The sequence below is a fragment of the Somniosus microcephalus genome, chromosome 21 (assembly GCF_052327205.1).
Source record: "Somniosus microcephalus isolate GS21.2 chromosome 21, FLI_Smic_1.0, whole genome shotgun sequence".
Classification (NCBI taxonomy): domain Eukaryota; kingdom Metazoa; phylum Chordata; class Chondrichthyes; order Squaliformes; family Somniosidae; genus Somniosus; species Somniosus microcephalus.
The window spans coordinates 73,577,446-73,591,740 of NC_141007.1; the positions used below are offsets into that span (position 1 = coordinate 73,577,446).

The following is a 14,295-nucleotide window of genomic DNA, read 5'->3' on the forward strand; positions in this document are numbered from 1 at the left end:
ACTTCACCAGAGTTGTCAAGGTAAAATTTACTGCTCTTTTACTCTCTGCGCACACCTCTGAATCACCGGCCAAAAGTGTGCAGAATCTAGGGTAGGGGGAATAGGATGCCACAGGTGCCAGCTCACCAAAGGCAGCTGATGGGCATACACCAGGAAATGCAAGGTTTATGGGGCAGCCTGCCAGCGAGCCTGCGCCCAACTGAGAGTTTTGAGGAGTCCGGCTCCAACTTGTGCTAAAACTTCACACGAGCATAGGATAGATCATTCTGTCCAGCATGAACCAAGCGGTCATCTCCATGAACACGCCAGTAGCGCCCACCATGATGCAACCTCTGCTGGCTGTCCTGACAGCTTCCATGGCAGCCAACACCGCTGCCGTGGGAGCTCAGATGCCTGTTATTATGTCTTTGTGGGTCAGTGTTGACAGGGGCTTCCAGAGCATCATATCTCTTCAGCACTATGTTCTTATGCAGAGCCTCAGGAGTGCTGAGGCAAAGTCCCATGAGAGTGATCTTGGCTCCGAGAGAGAGATACCTGCTGTCCTCCCTCAAGTGGATAGTATGCCTGTTACCCCGCCACACACTCTGCCGGTGCCCTTGTTAGTGCAACACAGCCAGCTGGGCCAGACTGCCCTAGCCCACACTGAGATGTTGCAGTCTGCAACCGATCCCTCATGGCCCAAAACTGCTCGAGGTCACCCACCATGGCCATCAATGAAAACTCAACTGCCTTTTACCTCCCAAACTGCAGAGCGCTAGGTTAAGTAAATAAACACAGAAGACAAGCACTAAAAGCTTGCTCAGGGGTTTCTTAATTATTTCTGTTCACTATTAGATACATATGGAATTGAGTTGTTGGATGAATTGCCTGGATTTGGCATTGGTGCTTATATTTGTAGTGAAGTGAAGACCCTCTTTGTCTCTTAATAGGCCCCAAATTGTCTCTAAAGGTGGAAATTGCGGAGGTACTGGCCATAATCTTCCAATCCTTCTTAGATACAGGGGTGATGCCAGAGGACTGGAGAATTGCAAATGTTACACACTTGTTCAAAAAAGGGTGCAAGGATAAACCCAGACACTACAGGCCAGTCAGTTAAACTTCGGTAGTGGGGAAGTTTTTAGAAACGATAATCAGGGACAAAATTAAGTCACTTGGACAAGTGTGGAATAATTAAGGAAAGCCAGCACAGATCTGTTAAAGGCAAATCGCGCTTAACTAATACGATACCAAAATACTGCGGATGCTGGAAATCCGAAATAACAACAGAAAACGCTGGAAAAACTCAGCAGGCCAGGGCAGCATCCATGGAGAGAGAAACGGAGTTAACGTTTCAGGTCGAAGACCCTTCGTCAGAACTGGGAAAAAAAGCAGGAAGAGGGATAGATTTTAAAGTAAGTGGGGGCTGGGAAAAGGGGGAGGGGATGAAAGAACAAAAGGGAAGGTCAGAAATAGGATAGAAAGCAGGAGAGATTAAGAGACATTGAGAGACATTCAAGGAACAAAGGATGGCTCTAGATGAAGTGTGAATGGCCCTGGCAGAATGAAGGACAGCTGCCATGTGCGAGGGAAGAAAAAAGCCCAGACGAAAGTGTGGATTTAAAAAAAGGGAAAATATATATATAGTATATATGATGGGGGCCGAGGTTATGATCTGAAATTGTTGAACTCTATGTTGAGTCCAGAGGGCCGTAGAGTGCCTAATCGGAAGATGAGGTGCTGTTCCTCGAGCTTACGCTGAGCTTCCGTGGAACAATGCAAGAGGCCGAGGACGGTGAGGTTTGAGTGGGAATGGGGCGGTGAATTAAAGTGACAGGCCACCAGGAGCTCGGGGTCCCCCTTACGGACTGCGGTCACCCAATCTGCGTTTGGTCTCCCCAATGTAGAGGAGACCACATCGTGAGCAGCGAATACAGTATACTAAATTGCAGGAAGTACAAGTAAATCGCTGTTTCACCTGGAAGGGGTGTTTGGGGTCCTGGACAGTGGGAAGGGAGGAGGTATAAGGGCATGTGTTGCATCTCCTGCGCTTGCACGGGAAGGTGCCGGGTGAAGGGGAAGGGGTGCTGGGGGTGGTAGAAGAGTGGACTAGGTTGTTGCGGAGGGAGCGGTCCCTATGGAATGCTGAAAGGGGAGGTGAGGGGAAGATGCGTTTGGTGGTGGGATCACGCTGGAGGTGGCGGAAGATGATCCGTTGAATGTGGAGGCTGGTGGGGTGAAAGGTGAGGACAAGGGGAACTCTATCGTGGTTCCGGGAGGGAGGGGAAGGGGTGAGGGCAGAAGTGTGGGAGATAGAACGGACACGGTCGAGGGCCGTGTCAACCACAGTAGAGGGAATCCTCGGTTGAGGAAAAAGGAAGACATGTCGGAAGCATTGGTATGGAAGGTGGCATCGTCAGAGCAGATGCAGCGGAGATGGAGAAACTGGGAGAATGGAATAGAGTCCTTACAGGAGGCGGGGTGGGAGGAAGTGTAGTCCAGGTAGCTGTGGGAGTCAGTGGGCTTGTAGTGAATGCTTGTCAATAACCTATCCCCAGAGATGGAGACGGAGAAGTCGAGGAAGGGAAGGGAAGAGTTGGAGATGGACCATGTGAAGGTGAGGGAAGGGTGGAAATTGGAAGTAAAGTGAATGAACTTATCTAATTCAGGGCGAGAGCAGGAAACGGCACCGATACAGTCATCAATGTACCGGAAAAAGAGGTGAGGGAGGGGACCCGAGTAGGACTGGAACAAAGAGTGTTCCACATATCCCACGAAAAGGCAGGCATAGCTAGGACCCATGCGGGTACCCATAGCAACACCTTTGATTTGGAGGAAATGAGTGGAGTCAAAGGAGAAGTTGTTCAATGTGGGAACAAGTTCAGCCAGGCGGAGGAGGGTGGTGGTGGATGGGCGCTTAACTAACTTGATCGAGTTAGCTACTTTTAGCGCCCCGGCGAAGTTAGCGCCCCAAAGGGGGCGCCACCAAATCTTCCCCACCCCACATGTTCTGGCCTTAGTCATGAATCTACTATGTGGCACCTTGTCAAAGGTTTTTTGGAAATCCAAATATATTGGCACCTATTGCATTAGCCTTACCTACTGTTTCTGCTACTTCTTCAAAGGACTCAATAAGATTGGTCAAGCATGACCGTCCTTTTTGGAATACATGCTGACTACTCTTTATTGTATGTTCAATTTCTAGATGTTTTTCAATGATATCTTTGATTAAGGATTCCATTATCTTTCCTACCACTGACATTAAGCTAATTGGTCTATAGTTCCCTGGGCTTGTTCTATCTCCCTTTTTATATATAGGAATCACATTATCTGTCCACCTGTCCTCTGGCGCTATTCCCTTTTCGAATGATTTTTTATATATATGTAATAATGCCACTGCTATCTCTTCCCTAAAGTCTTTTAAAAATGCGCAGATACAATCCATCCAGACCAGGGATCTTATCCTCTCTATGTTTTATTAGTTGATCAATTATCTCCCCACTTTCTATCTTAAATGGAGCTATTAAGGGATAGTCAGGATAATACCACAGGTAACAATAGAGAGATGGCAGAAATATTAAATAATTATTTTGCTTCAGTATTTACAAAGGAGATAGAACAGGTGGACATGACATTGGATGATGAGATTAGTAATGAGATAAGTGCATTTAAAATTTAAAAAGGGGCTATATTAAATTAATTAATTAATCTCAAAGAGGATAAAACTCCTGGTCCGGATGGATTGCATCCATGCATTTTAAAAGAATCTAGGGAAGAGAGAGCAGAGGCATTACTACACATATTTAATAATTTGTTAGAAAAAGGGATAGTGCCAGAGGACTGGTGGACAGCTAATGTAATACCTTTATTTAAGAAGGGGGATAGAACATGTCCAGGAAATTATAGACCAGTCAGCTTAACATCGGGATAGTGCCAGAGGACTGGCGGATAGCTAACGTAATACCAATATTTAAGAAAGGGGATAGAACATGTCATGGGAATTATAGACCAGTCAGCTTAACATCGGTGGTAGGAAAAATAATAGAATCCCTACTAAAGGAGAAAATAGAAGAACATCTAGAAACCAAAAATATAATAATGAATATGCAACATGGATTTCAAAAGGGAAAGTCTTGCTTGACCAACCTTACTGAATTTTTTGAAGAGGTAACAGAGAGAGTAGACAGTGGTAATGCAGTAGATGTAATTTATCTGGATTTTCAAAAGGCCTTCGATAAGATACCCCATAATAGACTGATGAACAAGGTCAGAGAATGCGGAGTCAGGGGACAAGTAGCAGAATGGATTGGTGGCTGGCTTCAAGACAGAAAGCAGAGAGTAGGAGTAAAGGGTAGCTATTCACAGTGGCAGAAGGTGGGTAGTGGTGTTCCACAAGGATCAGTGCTAGGACCACTGCTGTTCACAATTTATATTAACGATTTAGACTTAGGAATCAAAAACACAATTCTAAATTTGCGGATGACATCAAATTAGGCGGGATAGTTAATACTGAGGAGGACTGCAACAAGTTACAGGAGGACATTAATAAACTTGCAGAATGGGCATATAATTGGCAAATGAAGTTCAACACAGATAAATGTGAGGTATTACATTTTGATAAGAAGAATAGGGAGGTCACATCACTTGGAGGGTGCGAGTCTAAGTGGGGTAGAGGAACAAAGGGATCTAAGAGTATAAATACACAAATCACTAAAAGTTGCAACACAGGTTAGCATGGCCATAAAAAAAAGCAAACCAAGCACTAGGGTTTATTTCTAGAGGTATAGAATTGAAAAGTAGGGAAGTTATGCTAAACCTGTATCGAACCTTGGTTAGACCACACTTGGAGTACTGCGTACAGTTCTGGTCGCCATATTATAAAAAGGATACAGAGGCACTGGAGCGGGTGCAGAGAAGATTTACAAGGATGATACCAGAAATGCGAGGGTATACATATCAGGAAAGGATGAACAGGCTGGGACTCTTTTCTCTTGAAAAAAGGCTCAGGGGTGACCTAATAGAGGTCTTTAAAATTATGAAAAATTTTGATAGAGTGGATACAGAGAGAATGTTTTCACTTGTGGGGAAGAGCATAACTAGAGGCCATCAATATAAGATAGTCACCAAGAAATCCAATAGGGAATTCAGAAGAAACTTCTTTACCCAAAGTGTGGTGAGAATGTGGAACTCGCTACCGCAGGGAGTGGTTGAAGCAAATAGTATGGATGCATTTAAGGGGAGGCTAGACAAGCATATGAGGGAAAAGGGAATGGAGGGTTATACTGATAAGATTTAGATGAGGAAAGACAGGAGGAGGCTCGTGTGGAGCATAAACGCCGGCATGGACTGGTTGGGCCGAATGGCCTGTTTCTGTGCCGTATATCCCATGTAATCTTATGTAAATATCTTTATATCCTTTTTGATCTCTTCTTCCAATGTCATGTCCAACCTTTTATAGGGACTTTGTCCTCATGAGTTTGCACAATTAACACTTGGGCTTAACCTGTGATACATAGGAGTATAGTAGCATAGTGGTTATGTTACTGGACTAATGATCCAGAGACATGAACTCAAATCCCACGACTAGCATTTAAATTCAGTTAATTAAATAAATCTGGAATAAAAAGCTAGTATTAGTAATGGTGACCATGAAACTACCAGATTGTCATAAAAACCCATCTGGTTCACTAAGATCCTAAGAATGGTTACAGCACAGAAGGAGGCCGTCAAGCCCGTGCCAGCTCTCTGCAAGAGCACTTCAGCTAGTCCCACTCCCCTGCCCTTTCTCCATAGCACTGCAATTTTTTTTCCTTCAGGTACTTGTTCAATTCCCTTTTGAAAGCCACGATTGAGTCTGCCTCCACCACCTTTCAGGCAGTGCATTCCAGATCCTAATCACTCGCTGCATAAAAAAGCTTTTCCTCATGTCGCCTTTGGTTCTTCTGCCAATCACCTTAAATCTGTGTCCTCTGGTTCTCGACCCTTCCAAGAAATCCAATAGGGAATTCAGAAGAAACTTCTTTAGCACAGTTTCTTTCTATCTACTCTGTCTAGACCCCTCATGATTTCGAACACCTCTATCAAATCTCCTCTTGTAAAGGAAAAGCCATATTTCAGAAAACTACACCATCCTATGAACAGATTTCTGATATTATTAAAACATGACATACTGGGTTTAAAAATCTAAAAAGCCTCAACGACACAAGCTGTCAATACAGGCTTCTGAGATAAGATGAAGTGTTAACACAAAAGTTGTAAACACCACACAAGCTTTTGAAATGGGAATTGATTGTTAATACTGAGACAAAGGCCCTATTGAAGAAGCAAAGGCTTGCTTCCAAGAAGTCTGCAGTTTGGAACCAACACAATAGCAATGCCCAAGTAAAGTGTTAAAAACTACCACGTCGAACAGAAACACAGAACATTAAAAAACCATGTGCCTTTGATAAAAGTAACATCAAATGAGAAACAGGAAACACGATTATATATACAATCAATTGAAGTAGCTAAGAAATGCAACAAACACCCTAGTTGAAGTGTTTTTGATTTACATATTGTAAAAGGTACAAAACAGAAGACTTTGAAATTATGACTTCAATAGATGACACCAAGCAATCACGTGGTTTTTGTATGGGAAATGAAAGAGTTAGGAGACACAACGTCTGCTTATAACCAGTTAAGCCAATATTAAGAATTGAACTGAAGTCTTTGTAAGAATGGCATCAAAGAGATAAATCTGTAATAATCATTTTATATGATAAGTTTTGAAACACATATACAGCAGACAGGATTCTGAAAGTTAACAGCTGAATTGACAATAGAGTAGAAAGAAGTCAGCAGAGGATGACTAGAGATAATTAGCTTACATCAGCAGAAAACTTCAAAGAAAAAACCACTAAAAAAAGAGTATAAAAATAGAGCTTTCAAATAGAAAGTCAGAAGTCGCTGGAAGGGCCAAGCGATTCTCAACTTCAGAGGCAGGCTCTGTAAGTTTTTAACTCTTTGAGTCTCGGGGATCAAGAGGTACTCTTATTTGATTTTGGTGGATATTCTGGATTAGAAATAATAAGAAATGTAAAAATGTACAAAGTTAAGATTTGAGAATAAGGATCTTTGAGAATAAGAAATGTAAGCTATTTGTATTTTGAACTGTTAAAGTTGCGATTGACTCACCAGCTGTTAACTATGTCGGCTCTTCAATAAATCTATATATTTTTAGAATTGTCTCAGAGTATTTCTGTATCAAACTCATGAACTCAATCTCTGTACACTCTTTGGTGAGGAGTTACAGAATTCTGAGGAGTATTCCAGACCCTCATAATATCCAGAAGGTTACAGTCTAGTTAAACTTATTAAAAGTGCTAGCTGGAAGATGGTAACATCTTCAAGTCGTTCCTTTCCTTTAGAGAGAGATAGCCTAGGCCTTTAGACATAATTAAGCGTCTTATAATATTCGGCTATCTCTAACTTTAGTTGAAGGTGAACGTCTGGGGAATATGCCTGATCTGGGGTAGCCCGAAAAGGGCTAGGACTAGTAATTATCCCTTCACTCTCAACCTTCTCTGCTCTAAGGAGAACAACCCCAGCTTCTCCAGTCTATCCATGCAACTGAAGTCCCTCATCCCTGGAACTATTCTTGTAAATCTTTTCTGCACCCTCTCGAAGGCCTTCACATCCTTCCTGCCCAGAATTAGACACCATACTCCAGTTGAGGCCGGACCAGTGTTTTATAAAGGTTCATCATAACTTCCTTGCTTTTGTACTCTATGCCTCGGTTTATGTAGCCCAGGATCCCGTATTCCTTTAGGGAGGGAAATCTGCTTTCCTTACCTGGTCTGGCCTCTATGTGACTCCAGACCCACAGCAATGTGGTTGACTCTTAACTACCCTCTGCTGTTCAAGGCGGCGGCTCACTACCACCTTCTCAAGGGCAATTAGGGATGGGCAATAAATGCTGGCCTTGCCAGTGACGCTCACATACCATGAACAAATTTTTAAAAAACATGGAGGGTGACAAATGAGAACACTTTTGTGGTAACTATTAGAAACATAGAAAAATAGGAGCAGGAGTAGGTCATTTGGCCCTTCGAGCCTGCTCCGCCATTCAATATGATCAATACCATATTCCTGCTCTCTTCCCATCCATACCTCTTGATGCCTTTTGTGTCTAGAAATCTATCTATCTCCTTCTTAAATATATTTAATGACTTGGCCTCCACAGCCTTCTGTGGTAGAGAATTCCACAGGTTCACCACCCTCTGAATGAAGAAATTTCTCCTCATCTCAGTCCTAAATGTACTACCCCGTACCCTGAGACTGTGACCCCCCTCGTACTAGACCCCCCCCCAGCCAGGGGAAACATCCTCCCTGCATCCAGTCTGTCTAGCCCTGTCAGAATTTTATACGTTTCAATGAGATCCCCTCTCATTCTTCTAAACTCTAGTGAATACAGGCCTAGTTGACCCAATCTCTCCTCATATGACAGTCCTGCCATCCCAGGAAGCAGTCTGGTGAACCTTCGCTGCACTCCCTCTATGGCAAGTATATCCTTTCTTAGATAAGGAGACCAAAACTGCACACAGTACTCCAGGTGTGGTCTCACCAAGGCCCTGTATATCTGTAGTAAGACATCCTTGCTCCTGTACTCAAATCCTCTTGCAATGAAGGCCAACATACCATTTGCCTTCCTAACTGCTTGTTGCACCTGCATGTTTGCTTTCAGTGACTGGTGTACAAGGACACACAGGTCCCTTTGTACATCAACATTTCTCAATCTATCACCATTTAAATAATACTCTGCCTTTCTGTTTTTCCTACTGAAGTGGATAACTTCACATTTATCCACGTTATACTGCATTTGCCATGTATTTGCCCACTCACTCAACTTGTCTAAATCACCTTGAAGCCTCTTTGCATCCTCCTCACAACTCACAATCTCACCTAGTTTCGTGTCATCAGCAAACTTGGAAAGATTATATTTGGTTCCCTCATCCAAATCATTGATATATATTGTGAATAGCTGGGGCCCAAGCACTGATCCCTGCGGTACCCCACTAATCACCGCCTGCCACCCCGAAAAAGACCCATTTATTCCTACTCTGTTTCCTGTCTGTTAACCAATTTTCAATCCATGCCAGTATATTACCCCCAATCCCATGTGCTTTAATTTTGCACACTTATCTCTTATGTGGGACTTTATCAAAGGCCTTCTGAAAATCCAAATACACCACATCCACTGGTTCTCCCTTATCTATTCTACCAGTTACATCCTCAAAAAACTCCAGTAGGTTTGTCAAACACGATTTCCCTTTCATAAATCCATGTTGACTTTGTCTAAACCCATTGATATTTTCTAAGTGTCCTGTTATCACATCCTTTATAATAGACTCTAGCATTTTCCCTACTACTGATGTTAGGCTAACCAGTCTGTAGTTCCCTGTTTTCTCTCTCCCTCCTATTTTAAATAGTGGGGTTACATTAGATTTGACATTTATGAATTTGATTCAGTAATTAGATACTTAGAAGCTTACAAAAAGGGAACTGAAACCACATTGCATGCTGCTACAAATTAAGTTCATTTTAAGCTGAATTAAATGTTACTTACCTGGTTGGAGTTACTAATTTTGTTTGCCTTTATTGGATCGCAGGTCGCATAAACAGCATACATAACTAAACCACACAGGCAGGCTGTCGTGAGCACAATAATCATACCAACCCAGTTCAGAAATACAGCTCTGTGAAATCAGAAATAATTGTTGGTAATACACAAAGCAGAATTGCTCATTTCACATGATACTTAAAAAATGACCTCTGTTTTTTATACCCTTATGAGTTGCTTCAGTATTAAAGTCTGAATGATATATGCCTAGGACAATATAACCTTGAAGTGAGTGTTAAAAATCATGCAGTCGCCTGAAATTGTGAATATGGAAAAGTTTATTCTGGAAGGTCAGGAGAAAAGAAAGCCAAGTAAAATTAGCCAAGAAAACCACAAGCTAAACATCATTTAAGGAACAATTTCTTCACTTAACATTATAATTCATGTGGCCCTGAAATTGTTCAGCCATTACAGAGTTTCCAAGATGGCATTGTTGGGGTAAAGCCGCCACCTGTCCTTACAAGGTCATCAACGCAACTAGGGGAGAGAACTCCCTCAAGTAGGAACTGGTGTAATGTCAACACAGATATGCCTAGACTCAACAGGTGTCTAAGCTAGATTTGGGGCAGTGGCCTGGAACCCCGCGCCCCACCTCCCAAGATTAGCGGCCCAATGAAAATCCTGCCCATAATGTGAGTAATTTGAGACATGACTCATAGTAAGTGTAGCATACTTGGGAGGAACAGGTGACTGGACCTATGGTTCCCAAAGCTCTCCATCAATGTCGAGCGACCGAGCGTCTCTTCACAGGTGCTGATTATGCAGACCTTGAGTGCAGACCAGGCGCTGTGGACACTCTGGGCAGGATTTTCATTGGGCCGTGGAGGCGGGATTGGAGGCGTGTGGGGAGTTAAATTCGCGAAATCGGGGGGCACAAACCCATCCCGCCCCCATGCCACTTTCAAAGGAGGCGGATACCCGACCTGTGCTGGGAGCCGCCTCCCCGAGGCGGGAAGGGGATTAGTGCCAATTAACTGGGCGGGCTCAACAAGGTCAATCAAGTGAAAATCGAGTGGGTTGGCCACAACTTGATGGAAGCGGAACTACAACCCCAAAAGTTGTAGTCCCGCCTCCTACACGCCTCCAGTATCAAAATCCAGCCCTCTGTGTCTCTGCATCACTGGGAGTCGTCAGGTTGGTTGTGAGGCGCAGGCTGAATAGGGCTTTTCCTGCGGCATTGATGCAGGGAAGATGTTTCCCCTGGCTGGGGAGTTTAGAACCAGGGGTCACAGTCTCAGAATAAGGGGTCGGCCATTTGGGACTGAGATGAGGAGAAATTTCTTCACTCAGAGGGTGGTGAATCCTTGGAATTCTCTATCCCAAAGGTGCTGTGGAGGCTCAATTGTTGAGTATATTCAAGACAGAGATCGATAGATTTTTAAATATTAGGGGAATCAAGGGATATGGGGATAGTGCAGGAAAGTGGAGATGAGGTAGAAGATCAGCCATGATCTTATTCAATAGCGGAGCAGGCTCGAAGGGCCAAATGGCCTACTCCTGCTCCTATTTCTTATGTTATGTTCTTATGTCACTGCCAGCAGTGTCACCCCACGACCTGGCTCCAGTGCCCAAAAAAGCTTCATGACCTCAGACCAGTGGTCAAGGTCAGTGAATGCATTTTCAAAAGCCATCTCCTACCAACTGCACCACTAGCCTCATGCACTGCTCAATGCACAACTCCACCCCCCAATTACTCACCTACCAACAATCTGTACCAATCTGTACGTGGCACACCTCCCATTCATAGCTTTTTTAAACGCTTTCTCAACCTGCCCTGCCACCTTCAACAATTTGTGCACATATACCCCCAGGTCTCTGTTCATGCACCCCCTTTAAATTGTATCCTTTAGTTAATATTGCCTCTCCTCGTTCTTACTACCAAAATGTATCACTTCGCACTTTTCTGCGTTAAATTTCAGCTGCCACGTGTCCGCCCATTCCACCAGCCTGTCTATGTCCTCTTGAAGTCTATCACTATCCTCCTCACTTTTCAATATACTTCCAAGTTTTGTGTCATCTGCAAATTTTGAAATTGTGCCCTGCACACCCAAGTCTAAAATATATATCAAGAAAAGCTGTGGTCCTAGTACTGAACCCGGGGAACCCCACTGTGTACCTTCCTCCAGTCCGATAAACAACCGTTCACCTCTACTCTCTGTTTCCTGTCACTTAGCCAATTTCGTATCCATGCTGCCACTGTCCCTTTTATTCCATGGGCTTCCACTTTGCTGGTAAGTCTATTATGTGCACTTTATCAAACGCCTTTTGGAAGTCCATGTACACCACGTCAACCGCATTGCCCTCATTAACCCTCTCTGTTACCTCATCAAAAAACACAATCAAGTTAGTTAAACACGATTTGCCTTTAACAAATCCATGCTGGCTTCCCTTAATTAATCCACACTTGTCCAAGTGACTGTTAATATTGCCCCTGATTATCATTTCTAAAAGCTTCCCCACTACCGAGGTTAAAATGACTGGCCTGCAGTTGCTGGGTTTATCCTTACACCCTTTTTTGAACAAGGGTGTAACATTTGCAATTCTCCATTTCTTTTGGAACCATCCCCGTATCCAAGGAGGATTGGAAGATTATGGCCAGTACTGTGGTGTATGTAACCAGTTCCACCTTAAGAGAACTTAAGCCTGTTCCACCTTAAGAGATGTACTACTTTCTCTGGCTGCTGTATACGTAGTACCGGTGGTGACCACCGGTATATAAGCACTGTGTAGTAAGATTGTATTTCATATAGTCCTGACCTCCAACCAGTAAAGACCTGTTGAACTTTAATCTTGTAGTCTGTGTGTTATTAATTACAACTAGAACACACAGACTTTACAAGTACCTCTGCAATTTCCACCTTTACTTCCGTCAGCATCCTAGGATGCATCCCATCTAGTCCTGGTGACTTATCTACTATAAGGCCAGCCTTTCTAGTACCTCCTCTATCAATTTTTATCCCATCCAGTATCTCAACTACCTCCTCTTTCTCTATTACGATAGCAAAATACTGCAGATGCTGGAAATCCGAAATAACAACAGAAAATGTTGGAAAAACTCAGCAGGCCAGGCAACATCCGTGGAGAGAAATTAGAATCAACGTTTCGGGTCAAAACCCTTTGTCAAGACTAAAGAGGCACAGGGAATTAAATAGATTAAGAGGCCAGGCTGGGAGAGAACAAAAAAGAGAAGAGACATTAAGAGGTATTCAAAACGAGACGAGATGGTGATAGGACTAGTGGAGACAAAAGACAGCTCTAGATTGGGTGTGAAATGCGTTGGCAGAATGGGAGACAGCTGCCATGTGTGAGAGAGGAAAAAAAAGGGGGGGGGGGGGGGAAGGCCAAAACAAAGGTGTGGATAAAAAATATAAGTAAAAATGTAATAGGGGCCGAGGTTATGATCTGAAATTGTTGAACTCGATATTGAGTCCGGAAGGCTGTAAAGTGCCTAATCGGAAGATGAGGTGCTGTGCCTCGAGTTTACGTTGAGCTTCCGTGGAAGAATGCAAGAGGCCGAGGGCGGTGAGGTCCGAGTGGGAATGGGGCGGTGAATTAAAATGACAGGCGACCGGAAGCTCGGGGTCACCCTTACGGACTGAACAGAGGTGTTCCACAAAGCGGTCACCCAATCTGCGTTTGGTCTCCCCAATGTAGAGACCACATCGTGAGCAGCGAATACAGTATACTAGATTGCAAGAAGTACAAGTAAATCGCAGCCCATTGTTCGATTACAGTTTTGCCTGCCAATCTTTGATTTACTCAGGCCAGATCCATTCTCAACCCACTGAAATTGGCCTTCTCCAATTAAGTATTTTTACTCTAGATTGCTCCCTGTCCTTTTTCATAGCTAATCTAAACCTTATGATACTACTATCACTGTTCCCTAAATGTTCAGCTACTGACATTTGCTCTACTTGACCGCCTAGCCTCACCTCACTCCCTTGGAGGAGACGATACAGACCATTCTTGGCAGGGGCATGGCCAGCGGCGGAGCAGAAAGGATACAAGATGCTGGGGTCCTCATACTTTATCCTCCTACTGGCATGCACCTCTTGTTTTCCGCCCTCCCCTCACCACAACTCCACCATTGTGCCTTCCTCATTTCACACACCCAAGAAATGCAGACTGCCCAGCCAGTGGGTGACCAAGAAGAGGGAGAGTGAAGAAGAAGAAACACCGTCACTTGATTTGACACTCCCAGCCACCAGCTCTTCAAAGATCGACCAGCGAGGCCATTTGCAGTGTCCCCCACTGAAAGTCAGTAGCCTTCCACTAGCCATGGTGCAGCCACTGGGCTAGCACGGTGTGACATCAGTAGGATAGGCAAAGGCACACAAGGCAGTCACTAAAAGAATGCATGAAGGTGATGAGTTGATTTCTTGATGTCATATTGGATGGATAGATGTATAAAGCTTGACTGGAAAGTTTGCTTTGTGGTGATTTTTATTTCAGCATCGTGGCCAAGAGGACACTGTGATAGTCAGTAACAGAGGTAAGGTGTGAGACTAATGTTGAAAGGGGATTGGGGCCGTGGTCACTAGTATCGCAGGCGGATGATTCCATCCCGAATATCCTGACCAGAAAGGGGCTGTCTAGGTTGCATCCTTCCTTCTGCTTTCTCTTCAGCGTCTTCCTCTTCGGCGTCTTCCTCTTCAACGTCT

At 43.9% G+C, this 14,295-nt stretch overlaps 1 protein-coding gene across 3 annotated transcripts in view; it reads right to left on the reverse strand.

Annotated features, from left to right (window-relative positions):
* The window catches only part of LOC147102962 (sodium-coupled monocarboxylate transporter 1-like), a 163,276-nt gene that overhangs the window by 78,033 nt on the left and 70,948 nt on the right, over window positions 1–14,295 (reverse strand). For all 3 annotated transcript variants that reach the window (XM_085963948.1, XM_085963949.1, XM_085963950.1), the window contains one exon: window positions 9,581–9,710. In XM_085963948.1, the coding sequence (XP_085820074.1) occupies window positions 9,581–9,710 (130 nt within the window). The remainder of the gene's footprint in view (window positions 1–9,580; window positions 9,711–14,295) is intronic.